Here is a 19,544-nt window from a genome sequence, read left to right on the forward strand (position 1 = left end):
ATGCGCCTGCAGAAAACTATTTTTTCTTATAATTCTTTTTCTTAAAAAAAAAAAAAAAAAGAAAGAAAGAAAGAAAGAAAAAACACAACACAAAGCTTGTAATTTCCAATCACCATTATCAGGCTTTTACAACATCTATAAAGAACGAACAAACATCTGCTTCAAAACTCTACAGGGGGAGAGAGGAGAGAAAGAGACGGCACCCAGCAGACACGGGGAGGTTTTGTTATCATTTATTTGTGAAGTTAAAAACGAGCGATAAAAAGTAAAAACTGCCATACAATTTTTTGTTTTGTTCTCAATTTGTTTTCAGTTTCAATGTCCTCTTGAACAGTTGAAACACAAGACCAGTCCCGGGAGGGGGGGGGGAGGTGGGAGGGGGGCGGCGGGAGGGGCTGCAGGGGAGCCGAGCGAGGCGGGAGGAAAGAGGAGGAGCAGAGGCCGAGGGGCTCGACTGAGGGGAGAGAAGGGGGGGGGTCCTGAAATAGCAACACCTGGTCCAAGGAATGTTCCAACTCTAACTAAAAAAAAGAAATAGCAAGAGTGACTTTTTTTCCTTTTTAAAAGTTTATTTTAAAAACACGAAGAGGGCCAAGGGTGGTAGGAAGAAAATGAATTGCTTTCCCCTGAAAGAGGCAGTTTCAGGAAGGGATAGAGATTTTTATATATATATATATAATTTTATAGGTTTTGTTTGCTTTTTGTGTTTTTTATATTTAAATTTTTTTTTTTTTTTTTTGGCAGAGATTTAATTCTATCTTCTATGGCTGGCTCAACATGAAAGATCCCAATTTTGAAAGAAAAAAAGCATGAGACACACAGAATGAGCGAGAGAGTGAGAGCCCAGCATCGCCCAGGGCATGACCTCCAAGCCACTCACAGCGAGGGCGCCCCCAGCACCCCCCACGGCAGCCATCGCTCTCTCGCCAAACAAACGAGGGAAAAAAAAAAAAAAAAAAGAACACAAAAAAGCCCCCAAACAGAACAAAATGGAAAAAAAATAATAAAAGATTTTCACAGATGAAGAAGTTCACATTCATTCGATTCATTGAGCCTGCGGAGAGGGAAAAGATAGGAATCGGTCACTACGGGGAGGGGAGGAAGGGGCGGGAGACTGGGGGGGACGGTGGCGAGGAGGGGGCCAGGAAGCCCCTCCCCTGAACCTGTGGCGAGCTGTAACTGTCTAGGCAAGTGCTCCGGGGAACTCGGCCGAAGTCAGACTGGCTCCTTGATGGAGGAGGAGGAGGAGAAAGAGTGACGTAAAGACCAGGAGGAGAGAAGCGGGGTGGGGGGGGCCGCAGAGACAGAGCGGGGGTGGGGGGGGGAGAAGGAGAGAAGCGCGCTTGGGGTTTGGGAGGGAGGAGGGGTGCCCTCTGTCCTCAGGAAGGCAGGTGCTCCGGCGCATCACAACATGACAATGTCAGAGATCACGGTGTCCCCACAACACCCCTGTGAGGTAGGTTGGAAGGTGGCGGCGATCGTCATGCCCACTTCACAGACAAAACCGGGACACAGAGGCAGGCGCGAGAGCGGAGGAGGCAGAGCCCGGGGAGGGGGGCGGAGAAGGGGGTGCAGGGGGGGGGCGCCCTGGGGCCGGCCCCCTTGGCAAGCTCCCCGAGTCCCAGCAGAGCCAGGGCTGACCCGCGTGGGGGCCGCCTGCAACACACAGTCACTTGGACACGGGGGAAAGACCGTGGGGTTAAAAATAAAAGAATGCCAGGAACAAAACCCAAAAAAGTAACGCGGAGAGGGGAAAACACATCCGTTTTCTTCCCGAGTGGCCAGATTTTGAGTGAGCGAGCGAGCAGCCAGGATGGCGACCGACGTCTGTGCCGCTGGCCTGCCCCCCCACCCCCAGGACTACCCACCAGTTCAACAGTTCCACCTTGTATTGGTTTCGCGCTCTCCCCCAGCATCGCGACAGCGTGACACAGGAACAAGCGGGCCGGCGCAGGGAGGCCTCTTCGTTTAACCTCTGGACCCAGCGCACACTTCCCCAGCTCGTGGGGACTCCCGGAGACCTCTGGCCACACGGCCCCCGCTGCAGGCATCAAGGACACACCCCGCAGGGGAAGGGATTTCCGGCGCTACCCACTAAGGCAGGATGGACGGTGGCCGGGGGTTGGAAGGAAAAAGGAGGAGGAGGAGGGTGGCAATTCCCACTTGCCTGCTGCTGTCCCTGCTGTGTGGGTGGAGGCTGGGGGCCGCCGGGACCTGGAGTCTGTCCGTAGTAAGCGGCCTGCTGTCTGTAATATTCAGCCCAGGCGGCACTGTAGTCTGGCTGGGAGCCTGGGGGCGCTCCCGGACCCCCTCCGGTGGCCACTTGAGCTGCGGGCAAGCAGAGGGTGAGCGAGTGAGGCCGGGAGCTGGGGGACCTGGACCCAGCGCTGCCCTGCCCCCAGAGCCCCCAGCAGCTCACCCTGCTTCTTGTAGTACTCCTCCCAGGCCTTCGTGTAGTCCTGTTGTGGCGGTGCTCCGGGCTGCTGGGGCTGCTGGCCTGCAGGAGGGAGGCGGCGGGAGATCAGAGGACGGACGACACCGGGACCTGGCTGCCTCTCACCAGCCTCCGGCCTGAGCCCCCGAGGTCGCCCGCACACTCACCAATCTTCTTGTAATACTCTTCCCAGGCCTTAGTGTAGTCCGACTGGCCGGCGGGTGGGGGCTGAGGGGGCTCCCCCTGGGCAGGTGGGGCCGCGGGGGCTGGCGCAGGGCCGGGCACGGGGCCTGGGGGCTGCTGGTAGTAGTGTGAGTAGTAGGCGGCCCAGGCGGCATTGGGGTCTGCGGCGGCTGCAGCTTTATCTGTGGGAGGGTGGCGTGGGCTGAGGGGCGGTGCGGGAGGCCAGCCCTGCCCTCCCCACCGGGGCAGCCACGCCCTGCCCTGCCCCTCATCTGGGCAGCCTACTTACTCGGGTCGTGAGGAGCAGGTGGCTGCCACTGGGGGTAGGTATTGCCCCAGCCCTGGGGTGGGTACTGGTGAGGAGGCGGCCCCCCCGCACTGCAGGACAGAGAAGGGGCGACGGGTGAGCCGGGACTGTCGCTCCACAGGGGCAGGCCCGGCTGGCAGGAAAGGGGCCCAGGCCCGGCCACAGGCTCCTCGCCCAGGAAAAGGCGAGACGATCAACGCCAAAAGAGACACACTGTGCCGCTCTGGGATGTGAAAGTCCCCCAAATACAACGTCCATGAGTTTGCCCGTTAGGTGGGAGACTACGGTCAACATCTGTGCTGTCTATGGAACAGGAGGCTGGGCTGGGCCGTGCCTCGGGCCGAGACCATTAGCACATCTCGACGTGAGTGAAAACGGGGCCCGTGGCTCTTCCTGCCAGCACAGCAGCCCCTGAGCCCCAAATCCCAGGAGGCGGAGACCAATACTCACTGCGGGGGAGCCCCAGGTGGCCCCTGGTTGAAAGGCCCGGGGTTGAAGGGCCCCATGGGGCCGGCAGGGCCTGGTCCCCCTGGGCCTGGTCCAACTGGGCAGAGGGGGCCCTGGAGGAAGGAGAAGCAGATGGTCAGTGGAAGGAAGGGGGGGCGGTTGAGAAACAGGAGCCGGGTCCAGGCTCTAAGAAGCCCTCCCGAGCCCACCTCAATCTTTTCCTCAATGAGCTGTTTGGCGTGGTCAATCTGTTGGGGTGAGCCCCGGATGATGAACAATTTGAAATTGGGGTCCCCGTTGGGCGGCAGCTGCCGGGAGATCTCCACAAAGGCGCCTGTCTGCTGGTTTATGGCTTTCACATTTTCGCCACCTGTGGGAGGCACAGGCAGTGAAGGGCGGGCAGGAGAGGGCAGGAGAGGAGTGGAGTGCATGTGGGGCGCAGGGGGGGCCTACTCACCTCGGCCGATGACCAGCCCACACTTGTGAGTGGGGATGGAGAAGGTCATCTCTCCACCAGGGGGGCCCCAGTTGCCTTGGCCCCTTCCTCGCCCCCGGCCCCCCGGGGGCATGCCAGGACCCCCTGGAGGGCCTGGGGGTCCACTCTGCAAGACAGGGAGGAGAGGGAGTGAACACAGAAAGCCAGCCTGGCCCCTGGACTCCTCTGGTGGGGCCGGGCCAGCCCCCCTCTGCACCCACCAGCTGCTGGCCGCACACCCCAGTGTCACCTACCCTGAGGCTCTGGAGGAGATCATTGATGATCCGTGCTGCGTGCTCACACCGGTCTGGGGGCCCCATTATGTGAGCTATCTTCTCGGGACCTGTCCCATCATCTGAAGCCGGCACCCACAGAACAGAGATGGATTTTAAGGAAAAGCACAACACCAAGCCCCCATAACACCGCCTCTGCGAGGTAGACATCATGCCAAGCCAGGTGTCAGAAATATCTCGGGCTCAAACTGCCGCTCACCACACTCCCAAGTATTGAGGAGCGGGCGGGAAATGCCGGTGGGCCCACATTTCCAGATGAGAAAACCGACCACTTAGGACAGGGTGGCAGCCGAGGCTTCTTCCTGTTTGGGGCACCCCAGGACTAATAGGTGCCTTTTACTGAGCTAAAAAGGACAATAGACCTCTGAAAGGCAACAGAGCAATCCTTCCTCCCCACAGGCCTGCCACTTGGGAGACTGAGCTGGGGCAGTGATCTGATCTGGTCCAGGCTGCCCCCAGTCAGGATGGGCTACGTGGTAGGGAAGGGGAAAAGGGACAGATCGGGTGACAGAAGACATCGCCTTTGGACTTAGGAAATGTGTTGGGAAGTGTGCCCCTCAGCAACTCTCTCACATGGCTGTGCCCTCTTCCACTGTGGCGAAGGAGGCACCACAAGGAGGTCCCAAACTCAACAAGGTTCACACCGCAGCACCAAGGCATCTCAGCGGACTCTCGGAAGAATCCCTAGGACACAGCTGGTGGCACAGTCACCCTCCAGCCAACTCATCTGTTCGGCGAAGCCCCTGACCTTGCTTAAACTGTATCCGCACGCCAGCATCATTCTGGATCTTCTTGATCATCTCTCCGCTCCGGCCAATAACTACCCCGACAGAATGCCTGGGCACCGGCACCTGAGGGAGGGGTGGGGGAGGGTCCAGCTGGGTCCTGTCCCCGCAGCTGTGGCGCCCTCCACCCACCGCACCCAGCCCATGGCCCTCCGTTATCGGGGGAGGCCTGCACTCACGTCAATGCCCCCACCAATCCGGGATCCGTACTCGTTCCGGTCCCCAAAGCCACCCTGGTCACGCTCCCGGAGGATGTCCATCACCATCTCGCAGGCTTGCTGCAAACACACAGGGCACGCTCTACTCCAACACACTGTTCCCCCGGCATCCCACCACCCAAGGGCCCACGGGCCGAGGCTGAGCCCATCAGTGCCCCGCTGAGCTCCTGCCCTGCTGTCCCGAGAGGAAGGAGGAAGGATGGCCAGCAACCCCCATTTTCCAGATAGGAAAATGAAAGATCAGAGTTTAGGCCTCTTACTTGTGTCCAGCACCGGGAGGGACAGCTCAGCATGAGAGTGCTCTCGAATACTGCTTCCCCTTTCAATCAAATCCCGAGCCCCATCTGTCGCTCACTTCTCCAGGTGCCCCAACGCCCCGGGGTTCTCACCTGCACTTTGTAAGGATCCCCAATGATGCGAAGAGGCTTGTCCACGTTCGTGTTCTGGGAGCCATCTTGAATTAAAATCATCTTCACTCCAGCTCGTTCCTTCACAACCAATGTGGATAGTCAGTGCTGGGCTTTCAAAGGACTTTCTGGGGCTAGTGCACGTGGGTGGGGCAGATATGACCACAAGGGTAAGAGGCTCTGGCAAAGCAGCCGGCGGGGTATGCACACGCAGATGCAGGAAGGAGACTTTCCTGGGACAGGAGGAGCTTCCGTCCCAGCCCTCACCTGCAGCTGCTTAATGGTCTCGCCACCTTTGCCGATGACCAGGCCAGCCTTCCCTGCGGGGATCATGATCTCCTGTACAGTGCCGTTCTGGCCCCCGTTGGCATTGTCGTGGAACTGTCCTGGGGGGCCCCCACGACCCCGAGAGACGATGTCATCCAGCATCATCTTTGCTTTCCTGGGAAGGAGAAGACTGGGACTGAGACACCTGAGAGAGTACTGGCCTGACAGCCCTGTCCAGCTCAAAGGGAAGAAGGTGAGTCCGACACGCGTGTGTCTGGCAAATGACGACGAGGAAGAGGGTCCATCCCCGGGGCTAGGGCTGGGGCCATTCGGGTTGTTTTCCCAGATCTTCGGAGTCAGGGGAATCGAAAATCAGTACAGTCCCCGGCGAGGGCGACGCCCCCAACTTTCCAAAGGATGGAGAGACCTTCTGCTTGCTCCCCTCATCACAAGGGCCCAGCAAGGGACTTACTGGACAGACTCCGGGGCTCCTGTCAAGGATACGCTGCGCTCTGGTAGGCCACCGCTGTCTGGAGAAAAGAGACAGGGTCAATGCCTTTCTGAGTCTGTGGACACCGGAGAAAGGCTTTCTATGGAGATGACGAAAGTTGCACTACCAGTGGCCACTTCTGCCACCATTCAGTGGCCTGACAAACCACTACCTTGCCAAACACCCGGGAGGCTACTCTATGCAAGACCAAGGTCAGGAAGCTCACAGTCCAGGAAAGGCAACAGATCTTTCAGGGACAAAGACGAGATAGAAGGAGATGTCCTGAACCTAGGCCACTTCTGCCACCGTTGAGGACCACACATGCACTCTCCACGGCCTATGAAGCCCACTACGTCAGAGCAAGTCCTCAGGCACCCCTGCACAGCAGTCCTTGCCTGGCCTTCAAATCTAGGCCTGGCCTCAAAGTCGTTCCCTTGAAGGCACCTCCCTGCTTCACACGTTCTCACTGATTTTCCACCAGGTGCTTGGTTCAGATGGTGACTTAACTAATCGCTTAGAGCGGGATCTAAAACAAGACTTTTTTTTTTTTTTTTTAAAGTAGGCTCCAAACCCAGCATGGAGCCCAATGCGGGGCTTGTACTCCTGACCCTGAGATCAAGACCTGAGCTAAGATCAAGAGTCAGACGCTTTATCAACGGAGCCACCCAGGCGCCCCTAGAACAAGACTTCCTATATTCAATTTTCGACTCTCCACCTCAGCCCTCCCCCTGCAAGCGTACAATGGAAGAAACCAAAGTTGCAGCCACACCGCAGGGCTCTGTGCTGTACGAGTGGAGACCCTGCCCTGAGCCCGGCACACAGAAAGCACTCAGTGAACACCAACCCATCTCACTTCTGTCCTGTCGGAGTCCAGCCCAACCCCCCACGCCCGTCGTGACACAAGTCTGGCTCTCCTACCTGGAGAGATCTGGACTTTGCAGCCTGAATCCTGCTGGATTTTGTTAATCTGTTCACCTCCTCTGCCAATGACTAGGTGGAGAAAAAGGAAAAAATAGAAAGGATTGGTGAGGGTACCCTAGCGCTGAGAAGACTGTGGCAGGGGTTCCTGGCCTCCCCTCCCCAGAGAGCTCCACCATCCTCCCTGCCCAGAGTGGACAGGTGAGAGCGGAGCGGACTACAGGAGGCCTGCTCAGACCAAAGGCTCTGGGCCAACAGGGGCTCCCAGGGAGCGGTCCCTGACAGGGCATGATGGGCATCCCACAGTGACCCACTCACTTAGTCCCACCATGCCATCTGGGACCCTGTACTCTTCTGTCATTGAAGTCCTGCAAAGACAGATGGTAACAATCAGTCTCAAGTGGGAAAGAAGACAGGGGGAGGGGAATGGAAGAGACGGGAGAGTCTCCAGGAGAAAAGGCCACTGGAAGCCAGAGCTCCTAACCTGTTCCTAGGCCACAGCTCCTAACCTGCAGGGTCCTTGGTGCTTCCAGCCTCTGGCCCTGCTTCCCACCAAGGGCGGGCCTAAGCAGAATCCTAAGAGATTACAGGACCCCCTCTCCCCACAGCAAGCCACTCAACCTCTCGAGGACTCATCTTCCCCATTCGGGCCATGAGAGGCTTGGTTGAGGTCAGCGTGGCCCCTGAACTAGTGCTGTTCCACTGATTCAGGACAAGAGCGAACACTCAGACACGTTTACAGAATTCCAATAGTCATTTCAGGTCTCTAGACTCAAAAAAGATTTGTATCTTTTTCATGTCCTTTCTCTAGTAAGCCCTTACTATATTTTATGTAATTAAAAAGTGAAACAACGTGGTCCTTCACAAACAATTCTATGTCAGATCCACTGGACTCGTCCTGGGGGGCAAAAAAGTTAAGAACCCCAAGCCCCATCAGCTCTCAGGGCTCAAACATTTGCAGAAAGCGGACAAGAAACCCACGGCCAGCCCCCTGCCCTTCTGGGAAGATGGCTGTCTGCTGAGGGTCTCACCACAGTGCACAGAGACCACCCCCTCCTTCATCGTGGCCACGCGCTCCCCTCCCCTCCCTAGGCCCTACACACAGACCAACATAGGAGCAAATGCTGCTCCTCTGCCTCCTGGGCCTCTCTCTGGCCAAGTAGCAGTGGGGACGAGGCCGTAGAACGGTGTACCCCCAGACACAGCTCTCCCCACATCAGCAAGGAAGGCCAGAAGACAGCTGACAGACAAGGAAACAAGCGTTCTCCAAATCGCGACTTACCTGGGGGGAGGATGGATGGGTCCAAGTTGAGAACTGATGGCTGCAGAGAGAAAACCCAAAGCAAAGATTGGCCTGGCTCCTCCTTGGGACCCTGAACACTGCTGGCCCCCCGGCACTCCTGCCTGCGTGAGGAGTGGCTGGAACTTACTAGAGTGCTTCTGAGCCTTCCTGAGCGCTCAAGTGTGTGTGATAAGCCCACCTCACATCAGCACACCCACTGACTGTCCCTGCCTCAATCTCTGGGGGCTCTGGGATCCCTAGAGCTCACGGACCCCAGATGATGAATACCTAGAGCCTCCACAAAGGACAGATGCCCTCTGCCTAGAGCTTCCAGCTCCCGACTCCTAAAAATCTCTTAAGACCCTGACACTGCCCTCTGCCTGCATCATCCAATGGACTTACAGTCTCCCTGGGAAGCCAGTTTCTTGCTCTCCGGTTGGTCTGTGAAAGAGAGAGGATGTCAGATGCTGCACCCACCCACCCACAGCTGCCTCAAATCTGATGCTGGTGCCACACGGCCTGGCAAACAACCCCCCCTCCCCCACCCCCACCCCCATCCCCAGAGCCCAGACAGGAGAGTAGCAGGGACCAACCCCAGAAGAGGGACAGACTTCCAGCAGTCCCACCACCAGCACTAAGGGTGAAACAGTCCTTCCGAATGGGAACAAGGATGGCAACACTCGAGTCCAGGGGCAAGGAGGGCCTGGGTGAAAGTCCGGTTTGGGCTGATCCCCACACTGATCACTTTGGCTGCCGTGGGCAGTGCTGCATGCCCTAGGGCCAGCCACACTGCACTTCTGTGGGGCCTCGATAAAACCGTGAGCATTTCCCAAGCCTACCAGAAGGGGAGGAACAATCTTGAGAACTTACAACTTGGACCTAGTCACAATCTGCTCCTCTCAGCCACCTGATACCCCAGAAAGGCAGCCCGAACAAAAAGAATGAACAAAGCTGGGATTGCTGAGGTTTTAAAAGACCAAATGGCAGTGGGCTTCCCCCTGACTCTGAGCCAAACAAAGGCTACCCCCAGGCCTTCCTCCCAGCAGGTAGTTACAGTTACCTCCATCTTCTAACTGCCTCTTTTGGCCCCCAAAACCAAAATCAGGAGTGCTGTTATTCACTGTGGTAGCAGCGTCGCCTCCAATTTTGGCTGCGATCTAGAAACAAAATTGTAAGCACACGAGATTACCACCAAAACCCAACCTTCCCTGGTGCTCGGCTCAACTTCTCGGAACCTACCCAAGGACTCAGCGTTCAAGAGTCATCCAGGAATTTCAAAACTCCCTTTCTGGATGAGATTTGTACCTACGCTGCTCGTGATCCGACGGGCAAGCCACACTGATCTGCTCTCGAGAGGGTCCCCAGGTTGCCTCCACGAGGGAACCAGGGAACCAGAACGTGTGACTGTAGCCCCACTCTTCTGAGATGTTAAAGAGCACAACTTTCCTTTATCTCCCTCACCCTCAAAATCTTTGTATCTGTTGAACAAACTGTAGGGACGTTTTTGCTTAAAGGCATCTGAAACCTTCGTCCCACCAAAACAAAAGACCCCCTTGGGGGCACACACGTTACATTTTAGACACGTGAAGAACAACTTCAAACAAGCCTGATACAACAAATTTAAAACCAGAGTCCGTTTGTGGGATTATCACAAGTTTTCCAAAGAAACACAAACCAGGAGCTAAGCTGAGGATCTATCTTCCACCTCTCCCCATTTTTTTTTTTTTTAACACTTGGGAGCCAAAGCTCTTATCTTAGGATGAAGACTTTTTCCTATTAACTCGCCCCGTTGTAACTGCTTCTCAGTTAAAGCACTTGGGTGGGCGTCCAGATTAAGTGCACATTAGAACCCTACCTGTCCCATCTCATAGGTGAGAAAGCCACAGACCACACTGGGCGGGGAACAGGGCGTTCACCTAACGGGACCTCCCACTCTGCCCTGGAGGCACTGAACAACCCAGGGAAAGCACTCTTGCGGGAATGCACTCAGTCGGCCCCCAGCTGGTCGGCTTCCCGGGAGGGCGGCAAAGTTCTCCCATTCTACAGGCCTCCTTCCCTCCAGGACGTGGGGAGGCCGCAAATGGAGCCGGGGAGGTCAGTCACACCAGCATGTGACACCTCCACGTTACCATCACGCCTCAAAACACAGTGGTGGGACCCTCCCCCCTTTCCGAAAGAGGCAGACCACGCTTTCAAGGCACCGGAAGCATCAAAAAGAGCCAGCCCCTATGCCTACCCTCCCCATTTCGCCCAAGTGCTCGGCCGCTCTGATAGCAGAAGGGTCCCTCTTCCACTTTCCAGGCTGAAGAGGAAGAGGTGTTTTCCTCTCGAAGTCCCTTCTTCCCGGGGAGCAGACAAAAATGCGACTGGGCTGGGGGCAAACAGAGCCCTCTACCCTGATGGGGAGATGAGGGCAACGCAAGACCGTCCCCCGGGGAAGGTGGACACTTTGCTTCCAGGAGAGGGGAGCACGCCCTCGGGTGTCCTAAGAGGAGGGCTCCCTAAGTGAGTCCCCGCTTTCCGGAGCCCCTTGAACATCCAGGGGCCACTCCTGGCGACCCCCCGGACGCCCCATGCCCCTGCAGGGGGTCACCCGCTGGGGGCCACGGGAGACACCCCGAGCGGCCCTGGCCCCCGCCTACCGCCCCACGTGACCCCGCGGCGGCCTCGCCCCCCCCCACCCGCGACCCCGCGCGCGCGCGCGTGACCCCGCCCCCTCCCCCGCCCGCGCGCGCCCCTCAGGCCCGCGGCCTCCTCACCTGGCGGGCCCGCTGCACGGCGTCGGCGAAGGCGTCCTTGCGGATCCCCGGGCCTCCCCCGCCGGGCGGCTGGGAGGGACCCCCGGCCGACCCCCCGCCCGGACCGCCGCCGCCGGGGCCGCCGCCGCCCCGGTCCCCCGCGCCCGGCGGGCCCGGCGGAGGGCCTCCCCCGGCGCCTCCCGCTCCCCCGGCTCCCCCGCCGCCGCCGGCGGGCGGCGGCGGCCCGGGCGGGGGTCCTCCTGTGCTGTAGTCCGACATGGCGCGGCGGGGCCGGGCCTGGCGCGGAGGCTGAAGCTGAGGAGGAGGCGGCGGCGGCGGCGGCTCAACGCGGGAACAAGGCCTCGCTCCACACGGCCGCGGAGCACTCTGGGAACCCAGCGGCTGGGAAGACGACGAGGGGGGAGAGGGACGCCCCCTCCCGCCGCCGGCGTGACGGACGGCGCAGCCAGGCCAATGGGAGGCGCCCGCCGCTCCTGGGACACCAATCGCGGGCTCCGGAGGCGAGCGGCCAATCGGAGTGCCGCGAGAGGCAGTGGGCGGGAGGCGCCGCGTGACCGACAGCTCTCGTAGGCAGTGGGCTGCCGGCTGCCGGTCCTGGGCGGGCAAATCGAGGAGACCCGAAAGGGCAGGAGGCCCAATGAAGCGGGAGTTCCAGAACTACGGGGCGACTTCAGAGCCGGATTGACGGCTCCAGAGAGTCAAGTGGACGGGAAGGAGGGGACTGACGAAAGGCCCCTTTCAACAGGCTGGGCGGGCGCCAGGTGAGATAATCGTGCACGCAAGCCAATGAGTACACGCGGGAGGCGGTTCTTGTCAAGATTGGCAGTCGATTTAACCCAATTCCTGACGAGTTCTGGGTGACGAGCTTAGGTTTGGACTGGATTGCTTTCCCCGTTAACCAGAATCCTTTTCTAGCCTTGATTTCTAAGCCAATGGCTGGGTGGCGGGGGCGGTGCAAGGTGACAGACACCGCTGCAGACAAATGGCAGTGAAGGCAGTAAAGGTGCCCAGTTTTGGTGGGAGCCAGTGGAAGCGCAGCTGCATTGGGGCGGAGCCGGCCACCCAGACGACGAGAGGCGATTGGCGGTAGCGGGAGTGAATGGCAGTCGACGTGGGCAGTGCCGACCGGCTGCGGGAATTCGGGCCTGACGTCTGAGTTAGCGCCCCTGGAGCCTGACTGGGTAGGCCGAACACATGGCCTGCTCGAGGTCTTGGAGATCGGTGCTTCCGGGGGTGGGGTGGCCCGAGAGTAGGAGGGAACCCAGGGATCCCCTGTATCCCTTCACTTCAACACCCAGGATTCTAGAGCCCCCACTTCTCTTCCAGGATTCAATGAAACCAGTTCCCCTCCAGAATGCAAGGGTCTAGAGCCGTTGGTTCTCTCCTAGGACCCTAATGCCACACCCCACACCCGCTTCACATAAGGTCTGGGATCTGAGCTACAAGCTCCCGTCCTAGGTACTCAATTTCTCTCCTGAACCCAGGTATCAGGTAGCTTTACAATTCCTATTCAGGTGCAAGGGGTCCAAGATATCCAGCCCCCACTCCGGGCCCCCGGGATCCCAGGTACCTGGCTTCCACTTTTGGACCTAGATATCTGAAGCGACCAGCTCCCTCTTAGACCTAGGGTATTCCAGGTCCCCAACTCATCTCCTGGTACCAAGGATTCCTAGTCCCCTCCTAGACCCAGAGATTCCAGACACCCAGCTCCTCTCTTGGACCCAGGTATCCCAGACCCATCCAGCAGGAACTGTCTCTTTATTTCAGATAGTCTCCTTGTCCACCATGTCACCCTGAAGCCAGGACAAGCCATAATGGGCCAAATTGGAGTCCAGACTAGTCCCAGCCTGCACCCTGGGGAGGGGTCCCCAAGAATCTTCTGACCCAGGCCCCCAGACTGCTTCTCCTGACAAAACTGCCCCACCCGCCTCGGGCCTCAGCCTGGAGGGCTCTTTGGGCCAGGGGACACTGGACCCTCCTGTCCATTTCTGCCCAGGGTGTGTCGACCAGACAGTGTCTATACGCCCAGGGTTTTCTTCATGGCCTCATACACCACATAGCTGATGCCACCTGCTGGCAACACCTTCAGTAAGGTGGGAGTCATGCCTCGGTACAGCCCAGGCCAACCCTGCTGGGCCAGGATCCGCCGGAAGATTCCACACATGGTGGGGTTTGATCCCTTCACGGTGTCTGTGGAAACAGGGGAAAGCTTAGAGTTGATCCAGTCTCCTGGGGGGCTAGAATGTTGCGGGGTGGGTGAAGCCAGGGGCAGAGGTGTGGGGGTCAGTTGGGAAGGAGTCTGGAAGGCTTTTAGAGGAAATTGGTCACTTTGGGGAGAGTGAGGAGATCAACTCAGGCAGTTTTAAGGATTTGTTTTTAGGAGCATCCTAAAAAACATTCAGGCTTATTTGGGAGGGAGCTTCTGAGATCTCCCAGAGACTTGGCAAGCGTGCTAAGGGGTAGTTTGGGGATATTTTTAAGATTAGAGTAGTGAACCGAGGACCTGTTTGGATGTTTGTGGATTGGTTCAGGGGCTGAGAGTCCATTTGGGGAAGCCACATTTGGGGAGTATCCAGGTTAGTGGGGGCAGTGGTTATGACATCTTCCTATGACATCGGGACATCTAAGAGTCCGATTTAGCAAATTTAGGAACTTCAGGAATTTTGACTTTTGGAGCCAATAAGAGCTGGGTCTGTTTTGAAGAAGTTGGGGGACATTTTGGGGGAAACTATGACTGGAGGCCATTATGGGGGCCTGGGTCATGTTTGGGGACATTTGTGGGGGTCAGTTGAACTAAGTGAACTAAAATGTTCGTTTTAGTGGTTTGTAGGTTAATTTCAGGGCTGGGATCAGATTTGGGGGTGAGTCTTGGTGGGTTCAGAGGTCAGCAAAGTTGGCCAGGATCAGATGTGGAGAGTTTGGGAGTCAGTTTCAGGGGATGAGAAAGTTCAGAGTCAAGGCCGAGGGGAGGGGCATGTCCAGTGGCTAGTGGCGCTAGTCTGACCTTGGGCCTGCATCCTGGTGCGCACCAGAGTCAGCGGGTAACTGGCCATCTGGCCACAGGTCGTGGACAGCGTCACAGATGACAGACTGACCAGGCCACTAGGATTCTCCATGTCCCTGCCTGACTTCAGCCAGAAACACCTGAGCGTCTGCGAAAGAAAGGAGTCAGGAGGACGTTCACGACGGGCCTGGGTTCATACCACTCCTGGCCCTCCCCGCCCCGGGGTGGGGGACCCACACCTCGTAGACGGCCAGGTCGGTGCAGGCATAGGGGATGATCCCAAGCATGTTGGGCAGGTAGCCGCGGTATAGGGCACGGGTGCCCTCCCGCTCCAGGATCTGCCTTGCACAGTCCAGCAGCCCCTTGTACTGGCCGGTCCGGCGCAGGGTCAGCCGCGTCTTCAGCACCTGGGGAGCGGGAGGAGGGAGGTGGCTCACCTGAATGTGCCCATTGACCCTCAGCAGCGGCCGTTGTCTCCATCCTACAGCTGAAGGAGCTGAAGCTCAAAAGTGCACAGAGCTGAGTTTCAAACCCAGAGCCATCCGACCCCTTGGCCCGTGTGTGATCTTGAGCCAGGGTTCAGAAGCTCAAGTGCTGACGGAGGTCGGGCGGCTAACGGAAGCGATGTGGACCGAGTGGAGGCTGTGGCCGCTCACCCCTAGCGGCAGCCAGACATGATGTCGTGGGAATGCAGAGCCCAGGTGGCCAGATTTGCCAGTTTTCCAAGAGAAGCCAGACGTGGGGATTTGTATGAGATGCCCCGACATCAAAATATTGGCCACTCCACAATTGCACACCAAGTGCAGTAGGTAGGATTCTAAGGTGGTCCTCAAGCGGTTCCCACCCCCTGATGTGTATGCCCCCCCACCCCCCCCCCCGGACCTTGATAATGTGCTAGACTTGTAAATAGGATTGGGTATCACTCCCCTTGACAAGTTACATGACATGATGAGAGTGAAGGGATTTTGCAGATGTAATGGAGGTCCTTAAGCAGTTGGCTTTAAGTGAAACGGCACAAATTGTGCTGGGTGGGCCTGACAAAATCAGGTGAGCCTTTTATTTTATTTTATTTAAAAAAATTTTTTTAATGTTTATTTATTTTTGAGACAGAGGGAGACAGAGCATGAACGGGGGAGGGGCAGAGAGAGAGGGAGACACAGAATCTGAAATGGGCTCCAGGCTCTGAGCTATCAGCACAGAGCCCAACGCGGGGCTTGAACTCACGGACTGTGAGATCATGACCTGAGCCGAAGTCGGACGCTTGACTGACTGAGCCACCCAGGCGCCCCAGGTGAGCCTTTTAAAGGAGTCTGCTGCCAGAGACAGAAGAAATCAGAGAGATTTGGGAGCATCCCAGACACTCTTCAGTTCGTCTTAAACAAGCAGGCTGTTGTGGAGAGGACCACATGGCAGGGAACAGTGGGTGGCCTCTAGGAGCTGAGGACCTCAGTCCTACAACCATAAGAAACTGAATCCTGCCGGGGTGCTGGTACCTCAGTTGGTTAAGCCTCTGACTTTGGTTCAGTTTACAATCTCACAGTTCATGAGTTCGAGCCCCATGTCAGGCTCTGTGCTGAGAGCTCGGAGCTTGGAGCCTGCTTCAGATTCTAGGTCTCTCTCTCTCTCTGCCCCTCCCCCACTTGTGCACTTGCGAGCTCTCTCTCTAAAAAAAAAAAGAAGGAAAGAAAGAAAGAAAAGAAAAAGGAAAGGAAAGAAAAAACTGAGTCCTGCCAATGACCAGGAATCTTGTCCGAAGACCCAGGCCTCTCATGGGTTCATTGTTGCCCAACCAGCACCTTGATTTCAGCCTGATGGGACCCTGAACAGAAAACCTGACTAGCTGGGCGCCTGGGTGGCTCTGTCTCTGCCCCTCCCCCACTTGTGCTGTGTGTGTCTTTCAAAAATAAAAATAAAAACATTAAAAAAAAAAAGAAGACCCGAATAGCCAGTGCCCAGGTATGACCCACAGAGAAACATAATAAATCTGTATCATTTGAGGCCACTGAGTCTGTGGCAGTTTGTTAGGTAGCAACAGCACACAAATATCCTGGAGGAAATTTAACTAGTCAAGGGCAAGAATTATATGGAAAAAAAAAATTTTTTTTAAAGACCGTTAAAGCACATAAAAGGAGACGTGAACAAATGGAAATGTTTTCCATTGCTAAAAAATACCAATAGGTGACTTTGTTTTCTGAACTAGACAAGTTACTCCTAAAGTTTATATGGGAGACCCAACGGGAATGACCTGATAAAGAAGAGAAAGGATGGGGCGGTGGTGAGAAAGCATAAGATCAAGCCTCAAAAATTAAAGACAGTAGATAAAACTACAGGGGTGCCTGGCTGGCTCAGTTGGGGGGAGCACACAACTCTTGAGCTCAGGGTCGTGAGTTTAAGACCCACGTTGGGTGTAGAGATCACTTAAGTTAATAAAATAAAGAAATGGAGGCAAAACTATATCGACAGTAAAATGATTGGTGGTTTCCAGGGATTCAGGAGGGAAGCAGGAAGGGGTGAGTCAGTGGAACACAGAGGATCTTTCGGGCAGTGGAACGACTCTATATGACCCTGTAGTGGCAGATACATGTCATTATACATTTGTACAAACTCATAGAACATACAACACAAGGAGCAAACCTAATGGCAACTACGGGCTTTAGTAACAATGTATCTATATTAGCTCATCGATTGCAACAAATGTACCACCCCCCTGCGCGCGATGTTAATAGCAGACACTTTGTACCTGTGGAGAGAGGTATAAGGGACCTCTATACTTCCTGCTCAATTTTTCTGTAAATCTAAAACTGCTGTACAAAAATAAAATCTTAATTGTCACCCCCCACCCACCCACCCACCCAAAGAAAGAAAAAAGACATGAGTGTGTGGACAGACCCTCCTGAGCAAGGAGACGAAAGCCAAAATTACACCCAAACACACACAGTTTAGTAAATTACACAGGTGGCATCTTGGGTCATTGAAGAGAAAAGGAGGGGACCCATCCAGTAAATAGACGTGGGGAGCATCTGGAATAAAGGTTTGACACACACCTCCTAGGAAGGAGAAGATGAGGAGGAGGAGGGGAAGAGGGAGATAAGAAGGAGGAAAAGTAGTAGCCACTGGCAGCTGGTTTTCACCTTGTTTCTTCTTCCACGAGGTATGCTCTTACCTCCATGGGGTTGATGAGCGTCTGGGAGGTGGCCACAGCTAGGGAGCCGGCAAGGAGCCGTTCCTGAATGGGTGGGGACCCGTGCACGCCGCAGAAGTAATTCTTACACTGGGGGAGGAGAGAGGAGCAGGAGAGAACCGCTCACCAGCTTCCTAGCTGGAACCCACCCTGGGTCTGGGGCCAGAGGGTGCAGGTGTGTCTTGGGTAGGGATCTGGGCTTGTGAGGGGTGTCAGACAGGTGTGGGTCGAAGGGTGGGGCTGGAGAACGCAGGCCGTCCCCGCCCACCTGTTCAAAGACCGAGAACTTGATGGCATACTCGGGGGCAATCTTGAGGACGTTGATGCCATTGCCCCGCCACAAGGAGCGGAAGCCCCCCTCCTGGACCATGCTTCGGAGCCCCTCCAGCAGGTTCATGAAGTTAGTCTTGGAGGAGTAGACCTGTGGGGAGGGAGGCCCCGGCCCTGTGAGGAGCACCCCCCCCCGCCCTGATCTCCCCCTCCATCCCAGCTTGGAGCTCAACCCCATCCTGTCCCCACTCTGTCCCTGGCCAGCCCCACAGTTCTGTGACGCAGCACACACACCCGGAGGCCCATCTCCTCATCTTCCTCTCCTCGCCAGGCCCAGTTTGCCTTCAAGGCCATCCGAAGACCCTATCCCCAATTCCCTTACCCCCAGTTCAACCTGTCCATGGCACTGCTCTCTCAGTTCCTCCAGCCCCAGTTCGTGCCACCTCCACATTGGCTCCCGTTCTACCCTCGCTCTTCTCTCCATTCAGCCTTCTCCTGACTCCAACCCTCGTCCCGGCCCCACCCTCACCCCCAACCTGACCTCCATCATCTCTCTCCCTCTGGCTCTCTCCTCTCCACCTCCGTCCAACCCCACCCCAAGGGCTCCCGCGCCGCACTCTACGCGCACCTGCATATACACCTTGGCTCGGTCCAGAGGGGCCGTGCCAGTGCGGGATACCGCGCCTGCCATGGCTCCCGAGAGCAGAAACTTCCAGAGGGCCCCCTCGCTATCCACTTCGAGGACATCCACGGGGACCATCAGCTGCTCTCCTGTGTCCAGCACCTGCAGGGCAGACCCAGCTCCTACCCACACTATGAGCCAGGTTGGAGCTCTTTCCTCGAATCTCCAGAAAGCCCTCCAGGTGAAAGGCCCACCCCGGTCCCCACTGCTTCAAGGTGGGGCTGCAGGTCCGCTCGGAGGGGAGTGGGTCATGCAGAGGGGGCAGGCAGCCTGGCCTTCTAGCCCAGCGGCCAGGCTGGGGGGGGGGGTGGGTGCTGGTAGACCTACAGTTCCCAAACTCACCTGCTGTGATGGGAGATGCTCCAGGTCATTTTCACGGACATGTCCAAACACATACCCATACACGTGTGTACAGCCCGGGTTCCGGGAGGGGGGCGGGGGTGGGCTTGGAGGTGGGGCTTTGGTGAGTAAGGCCTTGACCCTCTTAAACAGGGTCTGGACCCTCAAGCAAGGCTTCTGAGCCCCCTCGGGTCGGGCTCCCATGCAGCTGGAGGGTTAGGACGCCCAGATTCAAAACCCAGCAACCATGTGGGAGAGCCACCTTGTCAATTTGGGTACCAGAGCATGATGAGGTCACAGAGGCCCTTGTGACCTCACTGGATATGGTGGGTAGAATGAGGGTGTCCCCCCCAAAATGCCCACATCCAAATCCCTCTAAACCCATGAACTTGTCACGTTACACGGCAAAGGGGAAAGTAAATTTGCCGGAGGAATTAGGGTCGCTAACCAACCAGCTGATGAGACGGAGAGATTATTCTGGATCGACTGCGTGGGTCCAGTCTGACCTCCTGAGTCCTTAAACAGTGAAGAGGGAAGTACAGCATTCGGTGTTCAAAGGATTCAGTGTAAGAAGGACTCGACCGAGCTTTGCTGGCGTTGCAGCTGGGGGGAGGCATCCGCCAGCCCCCGAGTGCGGGCAGACCCTCCTCGAAGCTGGAAAAGGCCAGGAAGCAGATTCTCCCCTGGAGTCTCCAGAAGGAGCTTGACTTTGGCCCCGTGAGATTCATGTCAGACCTCTGACCTCTAGAACAATAGACTTGTGTTGCTTGAAGCCACCAAGTTTGTGGTCATTTGTTAGAGCA

The 19,544-nt window shown here is 56.8% G+C and overlaps 2 protein-coding genes across 3 annotated transcripts; both read right to left on the minus strand.

Annotated features, from left to right (window-relative positions):
- Positions 1–217: 217 nt before the first annotated feature.
- Positions 218–11,630, minus strand: KHSRP (KH-type splicing regulatory protein). 2 transcript variants are annotated; one of them, XM_047095624.1, is made up of 20 exons: positions 11,266–11,630; positions 9,567–9,663; positions 8,909–8,947; positions 8,507–8,546; positions 7,543–7,592; positions 7,225–7,296; positions 6,289–6,346; positions 5,817–5,991; positions 5,532–5,630; positions 5,104–5,202; positions 4,888–4,990; positions 4,101–4,201; positions 3,829–3,973; positions 3,581–3,741; positions 3,375–3,484; positions 2,907–2,995; positions 2,602–2,799; positions 2,420–2,497; positions 2,168–2,328; positions 218–1,054 (listed from the first exon to the last, which is right to left on the minus strand). In XM_047095624.1, the coding sequence occupies exons 1-20, from the start codon at positions 11,521–11,523 to the stop codon at positions 1,046–1,048; spliced, it is 2,142 nt and encodes a 713-aa protein (XP_046951580.1). In that variant the 5' UTR covers positions 11,524–11,630; the 3' UTR covers positions 218–1,045. The 2 variants fall into 2 exon arrangements, with proteins under 2 accessions (XP_046951580.1, XP_046951579.1); XM_047095623.1 differs by having other exon boundaries at positions 218–2,328.
- A 1,652-nt stretch (positions 11,631–13,282) lies between these two features.
- On the minus strand, positions 13,283–18,945 carry SLC25A41 (solute carrier family 25 member 41). Its single transcript, XM_047095625.1, has 7 exons — positions 18,745–18,945; positions 18,349–18,504; positions 17,719–17,871; positions 17,433–17,540; positions 14,509–14,676; positions 14,270–14,417; positions 13,283–13,455 (listed from the first exon to the last, which is right to left on the minus strand). The coding sequence occupies exons 1-7, from the start codon at positions 18,943–18,945 to the stop codon at positions 13,283–13,285; spliced, it is 1,107 nt and encodes a 368-aa protein (XP_046951581.1).
- Between the last annotated feature and the right edge of the window lie 599 nt (positions 18,946–19,544).

Source organism: Lynx rufus, unplaced genomic scaffold (genome assembly GCF_022079265.1).
Source record: "Lynx rufus isolate CCGP_SWC_20201006 ecotype Redwood Valley unplaced genomic scaffold, mLynRuf1.p SCAF_4, whole genome shotgun sequence".
In the NCBI taxonomy this organism is placed as follows: Eukaryota; Metazoa; Chordata; class Mammalia; order Carnivora; family Felidae; genus Lynx; species Lynx rufus.